Source organism: Helicoverpa armigera, chromosome 13 (assembly GCF_030705265.1).
Source record: "Helicoverpa armigera isolate CAAS_96S chromosome 13, ASM3070526v1, whole genome shotgun sequence".
NCBI lineage: Eukaryota > Metazoa > Arthropoda > Insecta > Lepidoptera > Noctuidae > Helicoverpa > Helicoverpa armigera.
Genome location: NC_087132.1, coordinates 539,450 through 562,324, shown reverse-complemented (window position 1 = coordinate 562,324; position 22,875 = coordinate 539,450). Strand labels below are relative to the sequence as shown.

Here is a 22,875-nt window from a genome sequence, read left to right as displayed (position 1 = left end):
TCTTTCCCTCACAGCGTCGGTATCTACATTGTATTTTACACCTTAAGCCGTTAACATAGGGTATATTATAGCTTGTGGCCACAATGGGTAGTAAAAACTTTTATATGAGATCATCTGTAATGCAGTTCAGTCATTTGGAAAGAGCATGTTAAAAATGCAGAGCGCTGCTCGTGAAATGTTCATCTGTAAGATTAAAAGTGTTGCGGTTTTATAACTTTATTTCAAAATTAATTACTTATTGTTTGTTCTTGGCAAATCTAAACTCAAGTATACGTCTACAACATTTCGCCAGATATACCTAATTACAGTTAATAGTTAACATTTCGAAGTTCTCTCTATAAAAAGTTCACGTTAGTGTTGGTAAATAAGTTTAGTATAAAATTATTACACAGAGTAGCTTTCACTCACAGCCAATTTTACTCGCATCCTGAAGGAAATACGTTGGTCTAGTGATCGCGACTGCTGTACACGGGGTCTCGGGTTCGAATTATTTCATAGCAGCACGGAGTCTGTAAGTTCCTGATTGATACATCCGTGCATCGGCGGATATACAAATATGTCATGTCATGTGATTCACAATTTTCCTTATTTTTATCATGTATATTGTAGTGATTATACTAATTGTAATTTAAAAGTGAAGATAAATAGAATTGAATTATCTTATCATAAAGCGGATGGTATGCATCGCTAGTACTTATACACCGACATAGCGGATCTTGCACTTAATCACGTTAGTACAAGGGGAACATACGCTGACAATGTGAGTAATTTGATTTATTATTTCGAACTGACTATACAACTTTTTACTAAATAAAACCAACTTCTAAAAACTTGAAAAGCAAATAAGCACTGACTTCTAGGCCGGTGCACCTGAAAATAGCTTTTATTTTTTGTAAAGTTTAGAAGTTGCTTTTATTTTATTTTTAGCTGTTAAGTTCTCTTCAATACGAATATGATAACCCCAAATACCGGGTAGTTAATTCATACCGTTACGGTTTTCCCTCAACCCTCTCGTCAGGTGAGCTTTAAACGTTTACTGTTTTAAACGTTTTCATACATACACCTAAGTGTTAAGCCCTATGCATGGCTGTAACTTTCGAAAGTTGTCTTAGATTTCTCAGTGTTTCCATCACCTCATCCTAACTTGGGAAGTTTACCCAACCTATCGAACAAAAAATAATTTTGCAAATCGGTTCAGGCGTCTTTGAGCAATCCGTAAACATATGAAAAATAAAGATCCTGACGAATTAGGAACCTTCGCCTTTTTGAAAAGTCGATTAAATATGAGGAGGTTCTCAATTTCACGCATATTGTTTTATTTTACACTAGCCGTTATCCCGCGGTTTCACCCGCGTCCCGTGAGAGCTACTGCCCGCACCGCGATAAAATATAGCCTATGTTACTCGCAGATAATATAGCTTTCTAATGGTGAAAGAATACCTATTTAAAATCGGCCCAGTGGTTTTTGAGTTTATCCATTACAACCAAACAAACAAAGTTTTCCTCTTTATAATATTAGTATAGATTTTGTTTAATAGAAGACGTCGCATAATTGAGGACAATATTATTTGTAGTAAAGTGCGAGTTGCCTCTGGTCAGTGGATTCATTTAAAATTAAAACCAGCTAACTTTAGTAGAATGTGAACTTTCAGCATGAAGAGCTATATCCTGGTTGCGCTGTTAGCGGCTCTGGCAAGCTGCCTGGACGCGGCGGTCCTACCGACGCCGATCAACGCACCCACCGTCGCGGGCGAAGTCCAGCCGGGAGACTGGGTCTTGTTGAGGTGAGCCAGAGTCCTACCTGCAGTCAGCCAGGGTTGCACATGGACTGTAGGTATTATTCGACAGTTCAAACTGTTTTAGTTTGCAATGTTACGTTGGGGACCGACTTACAATACTTATCGTAAGTAAGTTAATAATATCGGGAAGTGTGCGTGGTCTAATAGTAGATACCGTGTATTTTCAGAGGTTGGATCAGGACTGCACCATCTACGAGCAATCAAGCACTCGACAGAAGGTTGCGCTACACGCTGAGCGAAAGGTACCAGGTGAACGCTGTCTCCATCGTGGAGGTCGGTCCCCCACAGGGGGGGGCGCCGGCCTTCGTGGGGGGATTGGGGACCAACGTCATCGACGTCGTGCTGGTGGCCGCGCGGGGCAGGGGCTTCGAGTACAACATCGAGCTGTGGGGACACGACACCACCGGCGCCTACCCCGGACCCAACCCACCAGATGTCCTAATAACCGAACTGTAAATACAAACTACCATAAAAACAATAAACTTTGGCTGACATCATACTTAAACGTTGTATTATTTTAACCGCTTTTCGTTTCATGCTTAATGTAATCATGCTTAAACATTGTATTATTTGAATTCATTGCTAGTTTTCGCCATTGGTCTCACCCGCTTTCCGTGTCTTTCCACACCCGGATGAAAAAAGGTATTTATTGTCATGTTACATCAAATTCCATTGAGTAGTGCTTGCGTATAGGAAAGAGAAAAAATTAGAGCTCGCACACACTACAAACTTTTAGTCGGCCGATAGTTGTTACGAGCTCATAAAACAACGACCAGTTATTTGTTCGTTATCAGACCGACTAAAAACTTTGAACTCACGATTTTCTAAAAAAAACCTTAGATTCCACAGTGCACGCACTCTTAATATTATAACTAGAATAACACCAATGATAATGATATTTATTTTGCAAATTGATAAAAATAACCGCGGCCACGACAAAATATTATAACTATACATCAACTGATTATCTACTAATCTATTGTACTTATCTTAGTACATGTCTAAAAATACAGCGGAGATGTTGTGTTGCGCGATCGAAGGTTATTCTGCTACGACAACGTGAGTGGGAAGTAGGTAAGTGATGATCTGCTAGTTATTCTAGTCGAACATAATGATGGATTAAATAATCTTCAGCGTCCTCTGCCAGTATCTAGTCAAACAACTCTTTGTTATATTTACGAACGATATTAGTACCTATTATTATTGCTAGCCTATAATGTCCCACCGCTGGGCAAAGGAATCCACATCTCGCTTCCACACTTCCCGATCTTTGGACCGAGTCCACCAGTCTCGACGACAAGCGTAAAAAAGCCTAACCTACTATACTTACTGACTATGGAAACTTCCTCGTCTACATCGATGTACACTATCAGTTTAATTCAAATCTGCTTCAATTCAATTCCGTGTTCATAAGGAAAATTGAATCATAAATGAAATCTAACAATTTATGATTATTTTTTTCCTGGTGTTCTGCAGTATGACCATAGACAGTCTACGGCTTCGATACGACTAAGTCAATTTTAAAGAAATCTCTCTATTTGGGAAGTCACACTAATATCATGTGACAGGCCATATTAACTATACGGATACAAAAAGAAGTTCTCCCGTTATACAGGTGAAACCGCGAAAAACATAATATTTCATATAGCTTTCATAAAAAACTAACAAATTGATCCTTTAAACTTCATTATACACTATCTCGCAGATTTTACATAGCCTTGCATATCCTTATCTCTGCTTACTGCGTCAAATATTGAGCGTTCGGTGCACGTACTGCAATCTTTGCGAACACTTGCAGTGTCCTGCCCTGATTACCTTCTTGTTTAGAATTCATTCCGAGCTGCAGAGTTGCAAACAACTCCAACAGGAAATATCAGAAGGCTTAATTAAAGTTACTTTTGCGTCGCCTAGTTTGTAAGTTTTGCTGTTTGAATGAAAGCTGTTTGCTGTAGAAGGTATTTAATTTAACTGGATAAATTCAATAACATTCAGATTCCATTTATTTATGTTCATCGTAATAAGTTCAGCATAGTTGTCATAATAGTTACCTGAAAATAATGGCAAAACAAGGCCGATTTCTGCCATGGTTACTGTTCTCGTATAAGGAGACCAGCCAGCTGCGCGGAACATATTATTCTTTCACTGTCATAGCTCGATGTTTATATGACACGAAGAAGTACCCTCGGAAAGCGGTTGAAATGAATGACGAAAACTAGCAATAAATTAAAATAATACAATGTTTAAGCATGATGCCAAAGTTTATTGTTATTATAGGTAGTAGTTTGTATTTACAGTTCGGTTATTAGGACATCTGGTGGGTTGGGTCCGGGGTCGGCGCCGGTGGTGTCGTGTCCCCACAGCTCGATATTGTACTCGAAGCCCCTGCCCCGCGCGGACACCAGCACGACGTCGATGACGTTGGTCCCCAATCCCCCCACGAAGGCCGGCGCTCCCCCCTGTGGGGGACCGACCTCCACGATGGAGACAGAGTTCACCTGATACTTTTCGCTCATCGAGTAGCGCAAATTCCTGGTGGTCGATTCATTCGGAAGGCCTGAAGTCCTGAACATAGCTCTGAAAATACACAGTATGTACCATTAGTCCACCAACAATTTCCGATATTATGAACTTACGATATTAAGTCGGTGTCCAGCATCACATTGCAAACTAAAACGATACACTGTTTGAACTGTTGAATATAGGTAGGCGATACAGACATTTGTCAATTAACCAACTAAGACCATCTCACATAAAAACAAGTAATAGCAAGTAAGCGAACTATACGATTGTTTAACACATTTGAATCCATGTGCATCCCTGGCGGACTGCAGGCGGAACTCTGGCTCACCTCAACACGACCCAGTCTCCCGGCTGGACTTCGCCCGCGACGGTGGGAGCGTTAATCGGCGTCGGTAGGACCGCCGCATCCAGGCAGCTCGCCAGAGCCGCTAGCAGTGCAACCAGGATATAGCTCTTCATGCTGAAAGTTCACGACATTACTTAAACCAGCTCAGATGATCAATATGAAATGTTTTCACCGACCAGAGGCAACTCACAATTTACTAGAAATAACATTGTCCTTTTATGCTACTACTGAACGACTACAAAAAAATAAAAATTTTAGATGCATCGGCCTAGAAGTCGATGCTTATATGCTACTAAGTGTTTTAAGAAGTTTGAGTTTTATTTAATTAAAAGTTGTGTTTAGTCAGTTCGAAATAATAAATCAATTCACTCACATTGTCAACGTATGATCCCCCTGTACTAACGTGATTATGTTCAAGAACCTCTAAGTCGGTGTATAAGTAGTAGCAATCCATGCAATCCATTATGATAAGTTAATCAATTCAATTTATTATCACTATTCAGATAATAATTAGTATAATCACTACATACATGATAAGAAATAAAAATAAGGAAAAATGACAACCATGATCTCCGTAACACCTGTGTTATACATGAGTTTAGATTTGCCAAAAACAAACAATAATTAATATGATATTTTAAAGTTATAAAACCGCAACACTTTTAATCTTACAGATGAACATTTCACGAGCAGCGCTCTGCATTTTTAACATGCACTTTCCAAATGACTGAACTGCATTACAGATGATCTCATATAAAAGTTTTTACTACCCATTGTGGCCACAAGCTATAATGTACCCTATGTTAACGGCTTAAGGTGTAAAATACAATGTAGATACCGAAGCTGTGAGGAAAAGATGTTTTAAATTCTGTCTGATGCATCACGGATTTCGTAAATCAAATCAGCATGGGTTTCGACGACTGTTTAATTATATATTTTGTTAATTTAATATTCTACTCCAAACGCAGTGTGTAGGTATTTCCTCCTTTATGTATGTTTTTGTTTACTCGTATTTTTTGTATGTTTTAATTTAGATTTTTTTGATTTTGATTTTTGATTTTATGGAATATTTACTTATTCATATGTAGTTATACCTACATGGCACTTCTATGACACCATATTGATCTGCTACTACATTGAACATACAGCCTCTAATAAAACTCAGTTAACTCCAAAACAGAATACTATAACAAAAACAAACACTAATAAATGCACAGGGAATTCAAGACTAAGAATTCAGAATCCCCCATACTCGGTTGAACACACGTAGTTTCACAATACGTTCAAAGAAAGCCAATACCATCACTTGTGTCACACTCCTATGTTCCCACGGCAAATACTTGCGACTGAGGACTGCCACAGCTACACTACGATCATATTAAAGTTCCCAGTATGTCGCGGTACAACGTTATTTGGTGCTTCATATAAATGGCGGATTTTCAACGGAGTTTACTAAGAATGGATGCAGTTTGAATTGGATGCTCAATGTTCATGGTTTTGTAAATGTATTCTTTTGTTGTTGTCGGTTGTGATATTTTGAAAGTATTTTTCTGAAAATACGAAAAAAGCAATACGCTTTTCCAATAACTCAAGAATCACTGTCCTTTATAAAGACGCACATTAACCCAATCTTACGCGAAACCGTCTTACAGATATGTAATTAAACATAGCTACGATAATTTAATTTCAGTAACATTTATATTATAGTATTTTTAATGGATACTACAACTTTACTAATCTTATCTGATGTTAGCTATCAAACGTCTGCTGCTTTCAAACTGCCATTCTATTATAATCCCCTACTACACAGGCACCTTTGATAACCACCATACATCTTATAAGCCATGTCATACAATCTCCAATCCTGCAGAACCCCAGGATTATATACAGAACCCATCAATTGACCCACAGACAAATAGATTAGGGCCAAAAACACAAGTTGATAATTTACCAAAAAGGCTTTAACTAAATAATGTTAGGCTTATTGAATTAAAATTACTTTTAGCTCGTTAGTACTGAAACAAGAGAACGGACTACATTAGTGAATTAGTTGGGAATAATTGGTAATTTGCGGGTATTTTGTAATTTATTTGTTAGTTGTCCCTACTATGACGTGAGAGGAATTTCAATGTTAGATAAAGTAATTCTGCTCATGAGAGTAATATAGTTTCTAATTAAGACTACAGATTTGTTAACTAAGGTATTAAGCAAGTTTTCTCTTCGTATGTGTTTCTTTGATATTTGATTCTATAATGTTACCGTTAGCAACAACATAAATAAAACATCCTTTGAACTTACCATTATAAAGCGAGAATTTAATAAATTTCGTGCTTAGCTTGAGCTTACGTTCAAAATAAAAATAACAGTACAATTTGAGATTTCTCCGACATTCTCAGTACGATAGACGTTCCGTTCCAAGCGAAGTTAAGAGCCATACTTAACGGTAACTGCCGAGTCCATAACCCATCGTCAGTAAGTGCCACTAACTTCAGCATCCGAGCATCGAACTTGGACACTTATACCTGCCACCTCTTCATAAGGTCATGTAACTTTATGGCTTGTATAGGTTTATTGTAGTTCCGAACATATTTACTGAAATATCGAATAAATATCACAGGAGAATTCCAGAAGGTTCATCAAACTATCAATTTTATTTTAAACATTTGTATAGTTATAAACATAACAAAATCTGGTTATGGACCTTACAATTCACTACGCCGGACCAATAGGTATCTGAAATTAAGCCGCATGTAAAATATCAGCCCTTTTAGCACAGATGATTCATCAAAGGTAGAGTAGTATTCATATACTCGTACATAAGATGTAGTGATGGTTAATGTTTTGTAAGACATCTACTTGTTTCGCTTCTGTTGTCCTGCTTGAAAGGAATACTTAACTTTTAATCTCGTTCGTTAGTAGGTACCTAGTACCTACTAGTATATAAGAAAACTTTTGTATCATCATAGTTTTCGATACTTCTGTTTCAACTGTCCATATTTACTGATCCACCTTACGTAAACTGTTATGTATGTAAATATGAGCCAAGTTTGGAATACGTGGATTAGGGTTACTGTACTCTGGATCATACTCCAGATAAGGGGACCCTGAGACGTTTTGTGTATCAATAGTAAGCTTATTATGGAGATTATTGGTTCAATACTTGTCACATATGGAATTAATATAATTGATGGTTTTGTAAATTATATTATAATGAGGAATATGAGGTATATAAACCTTCTTTATCACGCAAGACAGGCGTGATGTTACAACACGAGTAGGCATCTGATACTTAATATAATATTACTCCAAAATAATGAGGTCGTGTCATTACACGCGAAAATATTCCATCAAGTAAATCCAGCATCTCGTTACCGAAACGACTGACAGACGATACTGTGTATAATGGCAAAACATTCATATTGACTGAATGGAAAATATCTTATTTTAATCATTTATACACGAAGGGATTCTGATCGTTTTAGCTTCGGAATTGAAGTGACCCGGTGGTACGGAAGACAAACAAGGTTGGAATGAGTGTTTTACTTGACCCTCACATGGTTGGGTGCTCTCGAACCTCTGATTAGAGGCCTTCTCACCATCCTTTTATTTGGCGACCCCCTGACGGCACCGGAGGCTCCGACTTTGATTACAGAGCTAGGAAACGTCGTGATCGACTGCCGTTTGAATGTTGCCTACTAACTTGCATTAATGTAGCTGTAGGATTAAGGTGGAATGTAGAAAGTCCGTTTGTAAAATTGTTTTCCTTTCGTTATTTTCTTTTTTTCAACCGACTTCAAAAAAAAGGAGGAGGTTCTCAATTCGGCTGTATTTTTTTACAGAAAATATCTGCCATACTATGGCCATACTACACTACATACGCAAAACCTTGCCTCTACAGAAGCTGTGTTTAACAAAGTTTTAAAACAACAAAACCTACCTCATACATCGTTCAATATAAGCCTTTACACAGCAAACATATCTACAAATAGAATACACATTAATAATACTTCAGTATCACATTTCAAGCTCAAAAACAGACACAAAAAAATCTATCTACATCACAAAAACAGAGTGGTATCGTCCCAAAAAATATGATTTTAAGTACTTTCATGTATCTTGTATAAAACATCAAAGAGATGGAATAAAACGCCTGAGTCTGAGTCTAGACCGGTGTATAGGATAGCTATTAGAGTCTAGGGCTAAAGTCTAAAGTGGCGAACGGCAGGCAGCTGGTCTAATTACTAGGCCAGTAATTGACTGCCCATAGACAGCCGGGCTCTGCTCTTATCGCGACACTTCAGCTGGATTTTAGGTTTACATAGCTCTTTAGTGTCTTTGATCGATGTTTCTAGATTGAGTTTTAAAATGTTGTCAACTTTGGTAAAGATTTAAGTACCTATCTGCTCTTTTGAAAAATGTTTCGATAATGGCAAGACAATACTGTAACCTGGCGATCGTTAGGAATAATTATTTAAAATCAATTATAAATGATCAGATTAATCGATTGATTGGATTATTTATGTTTGATATAATGACGGCCTTTATCAAATTAGATCGACACCTGGATTTTTAATATAATTTTGATAATAGATGCAGTGCCTGGATTGACTATCCACGTTACTGGTATTATACAGATGTAAGCAGAACTTCAATTTTGAAGTTGGCTATGATTGTTAAAATTATTTCTAAGCTCTTCAAAGTTGTAGGTACGAGTATATCAGGTATACAACATAGAGGGTGCTCTAACTCGGAACTCATAACGAACATTCCACAACTAGGAACAGACGCACGTACTAAACTTATTAATTAACTATTTATACATCTGTAGTGGCCTTCTAATGAGTTTGTTCATTTCTTTTCATAAAATAGAGGTCGATAAATTCGTCTTGACGAAATCTATAGCTAATACCTAAATGTAATGCTCAAGAGTTTGTGTTAACCTCAGGAACTGCTAATTTGAAAAAAAAATACAGTAACCCATATATCGAGTAAAGCTAGTGGCTACTTTTTATACGGGTGTGCTACTTAAATCTTCGGCGACTCAGCATCAATCATGTATTGCTTGTAATAACTCGTACCAACACATACATAATGCAACGACAGTAAAACCATACTTTAAAACCTCGTACATAAAAGGACGGAACATAGATCAACACTCTTTGTAACTGCATAAGCGATTCTCTCAAATATTTTCCTTATAAATATTTAAATCCGACCTAAATACGAGCAGAACTATACTTAGTAAGTTATATTAGTGAGATAGCGACAAGCTTTCGCGTGCCATAATGAATGCAAACAACATTAATCAGTGTCACCGCTCTAGTTTTTCGTCTTTTATTTAACACTAAAATCTTTTGCTCTAAAAATCTCTTGAGAGCACTTAACATAATGTTTTAGCGTTTTGAAATTAACATTTATATTATATTTGAATAACGTGTTGTATTTACTCGTGTTAAAGTAGATGTGGGTTAATTTAAATTCTCATAATATAAAGCCGTTTCAGAACAAGTTTATTTTATGAATAATCTCTACCACTACATGAGGATTTTCGTTGCTTACTTTGGGAAAGATATTAGTTTTCTAAGAACAAATTAGTTATTTCGACATTTGAAAGAACAATACTTATAATATGTAAGTAGGTAATTCTTCTCCTACTATCTTGAACACCTGGAAGGCGGAAATCTTTTGTCAAAAAGTGCTGATTTTCAGCCTACTATAAATAAATGACTTTTTATCTATCCAGATTAAGCTTATCTTTATATTTGTTTATCTATTCAGATTAAACTACAATCTTGTATCAAAATATGGATCAACAAGGAAAATGATTTAACGAGTCATGTAGCTGATTAATGAGCCGCGATCGTAATAATAAAGATGATCTTCAAGAAATTCTGGGACAAGCTTGAATGTAGTAAAACAATAATTATCCATTTCGTAGTGTTCAACAAATATAATATTGTGAGCCGTATTGGCTGAGGACCATCAGTAGAAGGTACAAAGGAAGCTATTGTCGGAATACATGTGATTATTTTTCCGACCCAAATATCGACCAATAGAATTGCACCATTCGACGTCACGTGGTACAACCTACATGGTATTATAGTCGTCAAGTTTTTCAGGAAAAATCACTCGCGCTTCGCGCTCGTTATTTTTTAACCTGAAAAACTTGACTCCTTCATTTGTTTGCAACGAACCTATCGGAAAATACCCGATAATTTTGAAGCTCTTGTGGTATTATAAGTGATAATTTTTCATTACCAAACTCTAATCTTACACACTCCACTTAAAAAAATAATTCGTACAGCAACAAAAACAAATGAACGAGTTCCATCATCTTTTTTAACAAAAGAACATCCATGTCCGACCTGCAGAGGGCAGCACAGGACAGCAGCAATTCAACAAAAAGATAACACCGAAAAAGTACATCATATTTCCAACCCTCGTCTTCTAAATTGCAGACACACCATTTAAATTCCACCATCAAGGATACACCAATAAAACACCGTGAACGTTGACAAACCCCCATTACAAAGCCACCGCGTTGAATTTCCTATGATTTATTAAAATTAACTGGTTACACCGCGCGGACGTTGCCAGAATAAAAAAATATATAAATGGCGACTGATTAATCAACACCCTTTTGGTTTCATTCGAATTTGCCATTACCGACCCGGCGGACCGCTGTAAATGTTCACGGAATACTGTTAATGCGAATATAGAGTTTAATTTTAAAGTTATTTATTCATCTGGGGAACGGGCGCTGAATATTAATGCCTTCAGTTAACTGCTAGTTACAGTTTACGGGGTAATCAATTTTTAGACGCTTTTAGTTAGAATTTATGGAGGGATTCCATTTTTCCCTTTGTTGGAGCTTTCAAAATTAATGTATATTTAATTAATGATACTTGAGAGGAAAATTGTTGGGAGTCATAAAACGTGAGCACACATTTATAGTACAAGTGCTCCTGTCCATAAAAGTTAGTTTGAATTAGGTTATAAAATTTTAGACGGTATAATAACCTAGTCAAGTTATGCATAGTTTATAACTTCATTTTATGGTCCAACTTTTTAGGATGAAAAAGCGAATAGTTCATTTTGATGTCTTATTTATAGTGAATTTATATAATTGAGAAATACTATAATCCTATTTAATGATAGATAAATAATTCTCATGAAAACATTAAATGAGAAATACAGGATTCTGTGAAATAAAGCCTACAAAGAAGGCATTTGCCTAATTGTTCAGTGTTCTGATTCGTCAGTATAATAATCTAGAAACCTTTTCTGTTCGTTCGTTAATTGCCTTTGACAGGATCCCTATAATTTAATCAGGGTGACTAATTAGTCTGGGCAAAAAGCAGCGCTGATCGGTCGCCCGGCAACGAATGTAGCGGGGACGCCAACCGACATTCATAATTTGCGTAAAAACTAGTGATGTGCCGATACGATTTTGATTACGATTTTTGTTAGAAACTTTTTGTTTGAAAGCTCTGTTTTGAACAGCTGCAGTTTTGCTGTTAGATTTTTTGTGGTTTTACAATTCTGTTTTCTGTGGCTATGCTGAGCATTATGTTATTTTTCAAAGTATCGATACTATTGTGACTATTCAGTCCAAAATACTTTTCTTTTATGAAGCTATAAAAAATATTTAATAAGCAATTAGCATTAATAAAAGCTTCTTACCTAAATAAACAAAAAACAACAATCCGTAAAAAGCCCTCAATAAAATACCAACCGCAATTCGATTAATTGCTAAAAGCCGATTATTGTCGATTTCGATTAATCGTAATTGTTTCATCACTAGTGAAACCGCGTTCATTAGCGAACGAGCCGTGGTTTGATAAAGTTGTGTGAACGTGTAAGTACCTGTCTACATGAAAATATAAAAACTTATATGTTCTGGAATTTATTTCATGAGTTTCATTTGAAACGTTCATAGTCTACATATGTTTTAATCAACTCATTTCGTAGTAGGTAGGTACTTGTTTACTTTACTTCTTTCGTATGATACGTGTGTCTTTCCTAAAATATTAAACTTCTCACGGTTTTATCTAATAATTAATATAACTTAGTAAAATAATAAATCTGTACCTAAGCTGAATCTTTAACAGATTACAATACAACTTTACATTATATCAAGTTACCGCTCTTCGTCAAAGCATTTTGACTAAAAACAAGCACGTAAATCGGTTTGCAAATTCAGCCAATCAGCCATTCCTAACTGAAGCCTCACAGCAAGCACTCATGCAATAAGCCGAATACCAACAATTGGTGTCGGCCTAATTCGGCCAACAATTGACGCGGATATTCGGCGCTCGGCGACAAAAAGCCGCCCCTATCTCCGGTGGCCGAGTGTTTTTGCTGAACAGCTACTTACAGCTTTTGTGAGCCAAAACCATCGGATGGAAACCCGTGATAACTGCCACCTAAGAAAAATAACCGACGGTTTTTGTGGCACAGCGAATGGATCCGGGTAATGGCGACGCCGAATCGCAGATACCATCTTTTTTGTTGAAACGCACCTGGGATATCTGGGCTTTTCGTCTAAATAGGGATGGGACGTCTCGCTGATTGATGTTGTGGGTTGCCACGTAAAATATTATGCCTACTTATTTACGTGTTTCGGATAGATTGAAATGAATTGCCTGACATTGGCCACTTGATTGAGTAGTGCTATACTGAGTGGATTTCAGGCTGCTTTCTAATATACACATGCAGGTTTCTAATTAAGGATTCTACTAAAGTTTGTGAAAAAATCCATTTAACAAAATACATGTATGAGCTTAGCGAAAACAAAATTCATTAGTGTTATGTTAGTCAGAAATGCAATTGAAAAATATAATATTTAGGTACAGCACACACAGACTCCCTTCTGCGCGCCACGCTGAAAGTTGTGAGTTCAGTGACCCCGCGCCGCGACCGAACAAATATTAACTTTTGTCTAACCCGGGTTCAGTACAAAAAGAAAATGGTTACATTTTCAAAGTTTACCAAGAATTTTCGTTTTAAAAGCGTTAGGGTGTTTCATACGCGACGTGTGTATAAAGTGACTGCCTGTCATTTTTCTTTTCAACGTTTTCTTTTATCTGTGCTCATTCTATTTATTTTATACTTGGAGAAGCATTTTTTTTTATTTTAGCCACTTGTCCAGTTCTTTTTCAGCAAAAACTTAAATACAATGAAATATATTCTATTGTTTAAATATAATAAACTACTTATCTACATCGCCTGATACAACAGGCATTGTTTTATTTTTTAAATAGCACGTATAATGATAATATGTAGCTCAAACTTACGTCTTTGTTTTTCTACCAATAGGTGCTATGAACAGTGTCCCAAAATAAATACAAATGAAAACAAAATCGTCGCTGCGTTTAATAGTTGTCTGAAGAACCCTTAACATTCAGTTGTTAGTACCAGCTTGAAATATAATCTTGTAACAATTAAAATAAAGTGCATCTGAATTCTATGAAATTTTGCTTTTAACATTCAGAGTCCGTAGCTTTAGTTAATGAGCACTTGGTTTGTATCACTTTGGTCTAACGACTATATACTGTTAATAAAAATAAGTAAGTTCAAGTTTGCAAATTCTGAAAAGTAACGATTGAATGCAAATGTACTCTAAAACGTTTTGGATTAAAATATTTTCACTGCTGTATATGTATTCTCACTACTTTCTAGAATTTAAATAAAAATGTGTTAGTTTCAATTTATTTTATACAGTTTAAAACTCCTATCAATACTCCTTACATAGCCCATGATAGCCCCAAGGGAACTTCAACGGTTTCTACAAGTCTTCAGAATAAAGGAGTATCTATACCAAGACCACAGGATTATTCATATTCATGCACGAATTTACCGCAAACTACGTAATCCTCTTTGAGAACCATTCTACTGCATTGTGAAGCGTAATATTAAAACCGATATCTAAGACTCGTACACTGCTAACTTTTAGTCAGCCGATAGTTTGTTTAAGCTCACAAATTAGTAAGAAAACGAATGGTAGTACGCACATAACAACGATTAGGTATTTGGCTGGCATTAGAGCGACTAAAAACTTTGATTAAATACACGAGTTTCTTTCCAAAAAAATAAAGATGTCCGCCCACTGTTGAGTCTGCAGTGTGCGGATACTTTTAAGGCGGTCCCATATCTGCCGTCTAAGCAAAATTCTGAATCAAAAACATCGTGTAATCTCTATTCCACTATGGTGTGTAGACAATTTTGTTCAAGTATGCAATTTTGTGTTGTACAAGATTATATTCTTGTAGCCGACATTTTTGTTATTATTCCCATTATATTTAGCATCCCATTGCGCCACTTTTTAACCGTCTCGATTCTTAACGTGCGTTCCTTGAATAGCCTGCTCAAATTATCTATAAACAATAGTGTGAGTGTCTGTTACACTCTCTTACAAAAACTAATGAAAGAAATAGAATTGTAATGCGTTAGATTAGAAAAGAGAATGCATCTTTGACCGTTAATGTTCTTACCGCAGCCAAAGTCACAGCAGATAACAGATGCAAACTAAACTTCCAAACACGATTATATTGCAGAAAAACAAAACAATAAGCCGTTTACTGAACATTGCAAACAACAATTTATATGGGAAACGTGCAGATTTCACATCGCGCCACATTTAAAGGATCTCTAAAAACAAACGATACTACCAACTAGCTATTTTAAAAACCGTTGGAACCATTCCTGGTGAGTTACACCCCCCCTCCCCCCAGTCCTCGGCCGCTCCACCCCCTCCCACTCAAAGGATAATCGGCTATGAAAACAAATTCGAGCACTTTAAAATTATAATTTAGTTTTCTCAGTTTTTTAAAATGAAGGCATTTGTGGAATTTCTGTAAGTTTAATGGAAACTTTAGCACGTATAATGGCTTTTATTGCTGAAAATTATTTCAATGTTCGTTATGAAAACGGAATTTGGTTTATAAAACGGTTTAAATAATGTGTTGAATGCAGATTTATTTAACAAAATAGCTCTCTCAATTACTGCATTGGGTGCTCGTATTTTAATCCATTTAAATACTGAATGTTTCTTTGTCATACATGCACCTCTAAGTCATTTACTGCATTGTGATACAATTTTCCTTTATTATTTAATGTCGGCCAATAAGCTTTCGGTTTCAATAAAACGTAGAGATGTTACCTAGCTCTTAACAAACACACAAACAGTCACTAGAATAGCAAAACGTGTAATATGCTCTACCACAGAAGTCACATGTTTCCCTTTAAGAGTACCTTCTAGAATTCCTGTTAATAATCTAGGTAAATGTCCCTTGAGACGTACAGCAACGTCCAAAGCTTTACCTCAAGTGTCCAGGAGCGGTGACCACTTTGAAGCCAACAGTTGTTTGTTAAACTCATCCTTATTATACCTGCTTACTTCTTGTGAGTCTATGTACCTGTTTGGTCAACTTTTACGCATGAAGAACTTAATTAATACTACGTAAATACCTACATCAACTCAAACTTAGATTACAGATTTGTTAACCTCTGACGCAAAAAAGGTGCTTATTCGAGCGCCACTAATCTTCTGAATACGATACTTATATTATTTCCCAAGACCAATGGACCACTGTAAGTATCTCTTAATATTACCTACTAAGTATCTACCCTTTATAGAAATAAATAGCAGTAGCAAAGTAATTACACTAAGACGATAACTCATTTGAAAGTTTCTCAGCGCATTTGTGCAGTGCAGCGCCTCACAGAGCGATTAGCGCCGGACCAGGAATACTCATTAGAGAAACCTTGTCGTACACTACAAAGTAACGTCTAGAAGATCCCCTTTTTCCTTTCTAAAGTAACATTTGGACACGTTTAACAACCTCTGAAAAAAACTCCTTTAGAAAAAGTTAAGTTGTATTTACCGCGCTAACTAGGAACACAAACTTATTTTAAAGACCAGGTGTCTTATTCGTTATCAACATTAATAGGATTTTCCTCAATAAACATTTACCTATCAACCAAATCTTTAGATTAAATATTTCGGTTCCATTTTTAATACATTACCGGTAGCTTCCGATAACATATCTATCCATTCCTTCCCGATTAGAAAATGACAATAATTAATTTCCTTATCGCAAATCAATGGAGATAGAATGAGGAAATCCGTAGTAAATGACAACGCACAATCACTTATGAATAATTTAAAAACCATTTGACCAATTTTGACCTATGAACATTTATATTACTCATTAGTAAATCAAAGTTAACTCAAAGACTCCTTACACCCATTATTTTTTACAACACAAATATTAATTGAAAAGCCCTTAAAACTTATTAAGACTAACAATAACCTACTGGTTCAGGAAGCATTGATTGGCATAAGTAGTTGGCAGCCGACCAGCCTGCTGAAGTTTATTGCCAAACAATAGCGTTTCATGCACTTAGTTCAGCTCGCGTGATGGACTTCCAATAACGATAATACCATACTACTATACACTAGCTTTTAGTTCGCATATTGAATGAAACTTGATTTCTGTTTGCTCTTATTTTCAGCAACACAAAACTGTATCAGGGACAAATTACAAAACAGGAAATTGTTTCTGAGATTATTCGCTACTTACAATTCATAACTATATTTTTACTTTGTCGCCCTATTTGAAAAAAAGTTACTTGTGTCAATAAATCAGCTATAAAATCAGAGGAAAACTTGTCTTCATCATGTCTTCACCACTAGCAAGAAATTGTCCCATACTTATCTAATTGAAACCACACTACCATTAATCAATTCATGATCATCTCTATTAACTTCACACACAAAATTGATTCGTCCTTGACAGTGCTAATAACTATACAGTTTCTAGTTAACCTGGCAACATACCGGAGTTGAACTGATAGTTGTGACGTCACGAGGTAGTTCAATAGTCGCTCACCGATGGCTTAGGATAATGCTAAGCAAAGCGACATTCATATTACTGAGATAGCATCGACGGTTGTGTGGACCGGACTAAGGACGACAGAGTAGTTTTTATTATAGTTTACGGTTCTTGTATCTATGTAGTTTAGAAGGGATTTATTTCGGTAATCTTTTAGACATACCTTATTGCTATTCTGAAGTCCACCAAATCTGGAGGAGATTATTTTTTTCCTTTTATTGTTGTAATCAGGACCGTGATTACGATGATCTAAATGCAATGGTTAAACCTTCGTGGAATTAAATACAAAGACTAAAATAGTGCTGTCATCTCCAGGACCATAATATCATTCTCAACATACAATTTAAAACCTATAAAGTAAAAGACAATGAAGAAATAAACCAAGCTCCGTCTCCAGTCCGTCCCTGCACACGTTCAGCGGTGGTGTCTCGCAAGTAACTTAATCCGCAGAGATATGGAGGAACTACGGACGCTGCCTCACTGCCTTACCGACGGATTTGCTATCTCCAGCGAAATACACAGATTCCCCCAATTACCCCCAGGACTGCGGCTTACAACCCTCACTGAAAGACGAATGCCTTTTCAAAGCACTAAGCCATTGCCAGAAATTGCAGTACAGCTAGCACACAGCCAGCTTAATCATGTTTCTACGTACTCCGGAATCTGTCATTCTCATCAGAACTCCTGCAAAAACTCGTTTACCAGTTTTCGTTGAAACATTTTTAAAAGACTAATCACATACTGCTTTTGTGGACAGTATCTAGTTTCCCTTTGATGGAAATCCCCTGAAATGCTGGATAATATGTGCACGGTAACAGGGATGTTGGGAATTTATGGTGTGAATGCAAAAACTATGATATGAAGCTGTTGCATGTGAGGTGCACTAGTGCAGATTTATGTTACTTGTGATAGTGTCGCGCGCTAGCCCTGGGATAAAATAGTTTTTATTTGAATTTATTGTTCGCAGTTTTGGAGCGTTTGAATTTAGAGAACTGGGAATCCGATAATGCTGGGAATTTGTTTGAAATAGGTGGTTTTGATTGGATGTCCAAGAATTTTATTCCATTGCATTTGGCTTTTTAGAGCTTTCATTAATCAGTTCAAATTGAATTTGGGTTTTCAGCATTGTGTACATTATTTATAGTTCTATAAATGAATAGATTGAACAAGTTGTCAAATATTATATTTCTTACCTTTTCATTGCATGAAAAAAAAACTACAAACATGACAACCGATTAAGCAGCAAACCCTCCCACACCATACACCGTATGCCCCTCCTAATAACGCCAGAATTCATTACCTAGCTTTAATAAAGAGAAAAAAACATGTTCCACACGGCGCTTTCAAAAGTCCTTTCATCATTTGCTGGCTAACAAAAACAGGCATGATTTTCCGGCGCGCCGAGCCACGGCCATGGTATAAAAACAAAATACGGTGGGATACAGTACCTAGTAGATGTGGCTATAGTTACAAAGTATCATATGGGGAATAACACCACATGTGTCTGTAATAGATGGTGTAATGGAAACAATATAAGCTTGCCTGCTGTGTCGTGCTTGTAGGACAGCGGTTAACCTTGCTAAAGATTTTAGAGGACAATCATATCAAATACTTACTATAGATAATTGTGTTTCCATTTAAGATTTGCCAAGCAACTCTTTGAAGCATGTACAATGAGTCTCGTTATGTACGGTACCCTTAATCTTACTTGAGTTTAACTTAGTGATTTTTTAAAACACAATAGGTCTCATTATGTAGGGCACCTTAAAACTATCTTAACGTATGTCAAAAAGGTCGGTTTCTTCAATATTTTTGATAGGGCGGGTAGGTTATGATCTATTATTGCTCCATTTACAATACTAAAAAGATAAAACTAGATAAAAACACAATGTTATCGATAGCTAGACCCAGACAAGTTTTTATCCGTCCTATATTAGGATGACGGATGGTCGCGTAATAAAATAAAACTTGAGAGAATAGACCTAGGGCGGTGATTACACCCGATAGGACCGCACCCGGGGGCACGAGGAAACTTGCTCCGTGGCTTGTCGCTAAGGGGTTAGTACTTCAGTTTGATATTTAGGGGGTTTAATGTTTTAAAGATATCTATCGCCACCATACTCTTATGTATATTAGGTAGAAAAGTAAATGAGTAAAAAAATAAAATATTTGATAAAATGAAATAATAGTGGTAAGTCTTTAATTCTTTTCACATGCCGTTGTCATTTTATTCTTATGGCGTGATTTACTTCGTCGTACATAGTGTAAAATTTAACCAACTGCATAACATAAAGTAATATTGCAATTTAATCACGATTTGAATTCCTAGAAGTAACAAACAATGTCCAGTCAGTGCTGAACCATAAAGCCATATAAATGAATAATAGCAACTGTGGATATGCACATGTGACCATACTCAGTACTCCTAGCATTACGTTGCTGAGGCCAAAATACTCAGTGAAATCAACCACCGAGACTCAGGAGTACGATGCGTGTATACCATTTGAAACTATTGCACCTGGTTTTATGTTGAAATATTCAGCGTTTAGTATTGTGTCTGCTAGGAGAATAATGATACAACTGTACCTATTGTACAAGAGTGTATTGGAATAGCTCGACATTCGGTTTTCGGAGCTGCATTTGTCTGATCCGAATAGCATGATTTGTCGCACATTTTGAATCCTGACGTATGTAGGAATGTAAAGCTTATTGTACGTTAAACGTCATTTTATAGGCCGAGTCTTGAAGGCAAATATATTTAAATGTATGATTAATAATAGTGTGTAAGTTTATGTCAAGTTACACGACCAAAGCTCAAAACACAACAAAATCATAACCTCCCGCATTTTATAATTACACAAAGATTTTTTCAGACGTACGAATTTTCAATGGGCGCCATTAAATGATGAAATTTCGGTCGCTTACCTGCTGCAACATGTTCGCACATTAATTTACTTAGTTCAGTGACTCCTGGTTCATTAGTGGTGGAGCTCCTCATTCCAAGGGGGACAAGCTACGAGAGGACCACGGTCTTTTGATGCGAAAGACCAGAGGTATGTGCGGTATTTTAATAGTAATGTTGGTTGGTGTTTTCATAATAGGAAAGTTTAAACAGCACATGTCTTCAATCATAAAAAAGCTCCGTAGGCACAACTCCAAAAAAATACTTTTTAAACTGGTTTGGCTCCCTGAGCTGACTCAATTTCAACCGTTAATAGGACACATTGTCAGTGTAACATGGATAGCGAACAAAAACGCGAACTTCTTTAATGGCTTCATTAGATTCATTTTATTGAAATTTTGATTATTTTGGTGTCATAACACCACCTCTCTCTAGACTCTATTGACTTCTTTATACACACAGCTAACGAATAAAAAGATTTGCAAAGATATAACCTTTTGCTCTTTTTTTCGTGAATGCGATGTTGCCAGCTTCAGCTCGGCAGTTTGGACCACATAAAAACAGCTACACGTAAAGAGTTTAGTATGCGGAAATAATTTCCCGTACGTTTCCCCATATTCCCGTAGTTTTTCCCAGTTCTTGTGGTAGTAACATGATTGCTTTAAATATTCTCTTTCACTAACGTTTCCCGGAACATAATGCTCTAGCTTTATGACTGACTGAAATTTTAATTGTAGCTTCGTAATACTACGCCAATTACCAAAATGTTGTAGCGTTTAAACTATGAAATTATTCGAGGTGCAGTTTATTTTCATGTGTCTGGCTAGCATGGACTGTTTAAAAATTATGAATACCTACATAACCATGTACATAAAAGAGATTGTGATGAGTAATATCCCTTTCTAATACTTTGTAATAGCTTGTCCCATTTACATTTAATTCCCTTTTCAAATGACCTACATACATTCTTCGCACCTGTCGTACAAGACCCACTAAATCCCGCATCTTGCACCACAACGCGAGTTCTCAGCGGATCAATGCGAACAATCCAGCTCAGGCGACTTGCCTGAACTCGTCGGAATCAATTTGTCAACCCATTATTAGCGAAGACTCCCAAACCCGGGGTAGGATGGGCTCGAGTGTTTACAACTCCCTACGAAAACTTATTAACCCATAAACGAGTTTGATTAAGTTGTTCTACAGAATACTTAAGGATCGTCATCTTAAAGTTTGTGGTGAGAACTTCTGTTTCATGCGAGAGTGCTTTGGGGAATCAGCTGTTTGGACTATCTTTGAGGGTTTCATAGTTTGTCATTTTACAGCAACTTATCCACTATCTTGAAGCAGGGCCCTTTATAAAGATTTTTTTTTAAAGCCATGTACATTTCCAAGGATCTTTGCAACTGGATAGGTACAGGGTGTTTTATAACAAAATAACTTAAAGTTCAAACAAAACTGGTAAAACACCAACAAAATATTCCACTGTGTTCTCCCGGGAGAAGTTACGTGATGTTATAATTATGTTGTTTTTACATCCATCAATTTTGTGAATTCTCCAAAGTTATCTAATAATAAATTTTGTTTTTGTGTATCTGAGTACACGTGGAGGAAACCCAGAAACCTTCATGTTTTAAACACAAAGCAAGCGGTATTTACGTGTATGTGCTAATCGCTATCTTACGTACATATACAAATTACTTGTTTAAGTTTTTTTGGAATACGCACAGAATAAAAATAAATTCAGTTTTTTTTTATATTTAGAGAAGAATGAGCAAGTGTAGAATATCACTGACACACAGACACATAGATATAATACTTTAAATGAATATTAAAAACAAAACAAACCAATTAAATAAAGTCAGCTCCTATCACCACATCAGCACATCCATGCATCTAGACACACGGCAGTGTGTCCGCCAAGTTCGAGCAAAAAAAGCGACACACTGGCCGTGGGTTATATTACACGAACCATTTCGGGCCAAATTCGACCCCCCTGTTACTCAAAATCTATTTTATTTACGCATATCAAATTTCTAGTATCTGTTGAGACCCCCTCACTTATCTAAAATACAAAATTTCATTAATATACCTATTGTAGGTCTTGAGATATTGACGTCAGAAAATCGCTATTTTTACTATACACTCACTGACTGACTGATTCACTGACTCACTCATCAAAAACCTAGACCACTTCCAATGGTCGTATTGACTTGAAATTTGGCATGGAGGTAGGTCTTTATGTCAAGATAAAGGGAAAAATCTGAAAATGGCCAAGTGTGAGTCGGTTTCAAAATAATGAAGGTGTTTTATACCCGGTGTAAATTTATACCCCTAAGGAACTAAAACGAACTAAATTTATCTATATTTATATAATATATCTTCGAATGGTACAAAGGTTTGTATTTAGTCAAA

At 36.4% G+C, this 22,875-nt stretch overlaps 2 protein-coding genes and 1 long non-coding RNA gene across 3 annotated transcripts in view; 2 read left to right on the top strand and 1 right to left on the bottom strand.

Annotated features, from left to right (window-relative positions):
• LOC135117735 (uncharacterized) overlaps nt 1-22,875 on the top strand; it is a 283,146-nt gene that overhangs the window by 224,314 nt on the left and 35,957 nt on the right. The window lies entirely within an intron of this gene.
• Nucleotides 618-2,298, top strand: LOC126054491 (uncharacterized). Its single transcript, XM_049840312.2, has 3 exons — nt 618-760; nt 1,653-1,784; nt 1,967-2,298. The coding sequence occupies exons 2-3, from the start codon at nt 1,654-1,656 to the stop codon at nt 2,253-2,255; spliced, it is 420 nt and encodes a 139-aa protein (XP_049696269.1). The 5' UTR covers nt 618-760; nt 1,653; the 3' UTR covers nt 2,256-2,298.
• On the bottom strand, nt 4,039-5,184 carry LOC110376875 (uncharacterized). The gene is made up of 3 exons (XM_021335499.3): nt 5,039-5,184; nt 4,648-4,779; nt 4,039-4,373 (listed from the first exon to the last, which is right to left on the bottom strand). The coding sequence occupies exons 2-3, from the start codon at nt 4,776-4,778 to the stop codon at nt 4,088-4,090; spliced, it is 417 nt and encodes a 138-aa protein (XP_021191174.3). The 5' UTR covers nt 4,779; nt 5,039-5,184; the 3' UTR covers nt 4,039-4,087.

Bases quoted from the DNA above. Each gene is read 5' to 3' on its own strand.
- LOC126054491 (XM_049840312.2), top strand. From the start codon at position 1,654: ATGAAGAGCTATATCCTGGTTGCGCTGTTAGCGGCTCTGGCAAGCTGC. The intron at 1,785-1,966 runs GTGAGCCAGAGT...GTGTATTTTCAG, and splicing joins GGAGACTGGGTCTTGTTGAG to AGGTTGGATCAGGACTGCAC.
- LOC110376875 (XM_021335499.3), bottom strand. From the start codon at position 4,778: ATGAAGAGCTATATCCTGGTTGCACTGCTAGCGGCTCTGGCGAGCTGC. The intron at 4,374-4,647 runs GTGAGCCAGAGT...GTGTATTTTCAG, and splicing joins GGAGACTGGGTCGTGTTGAG to AGCTATGTTCAGGACTTCAG.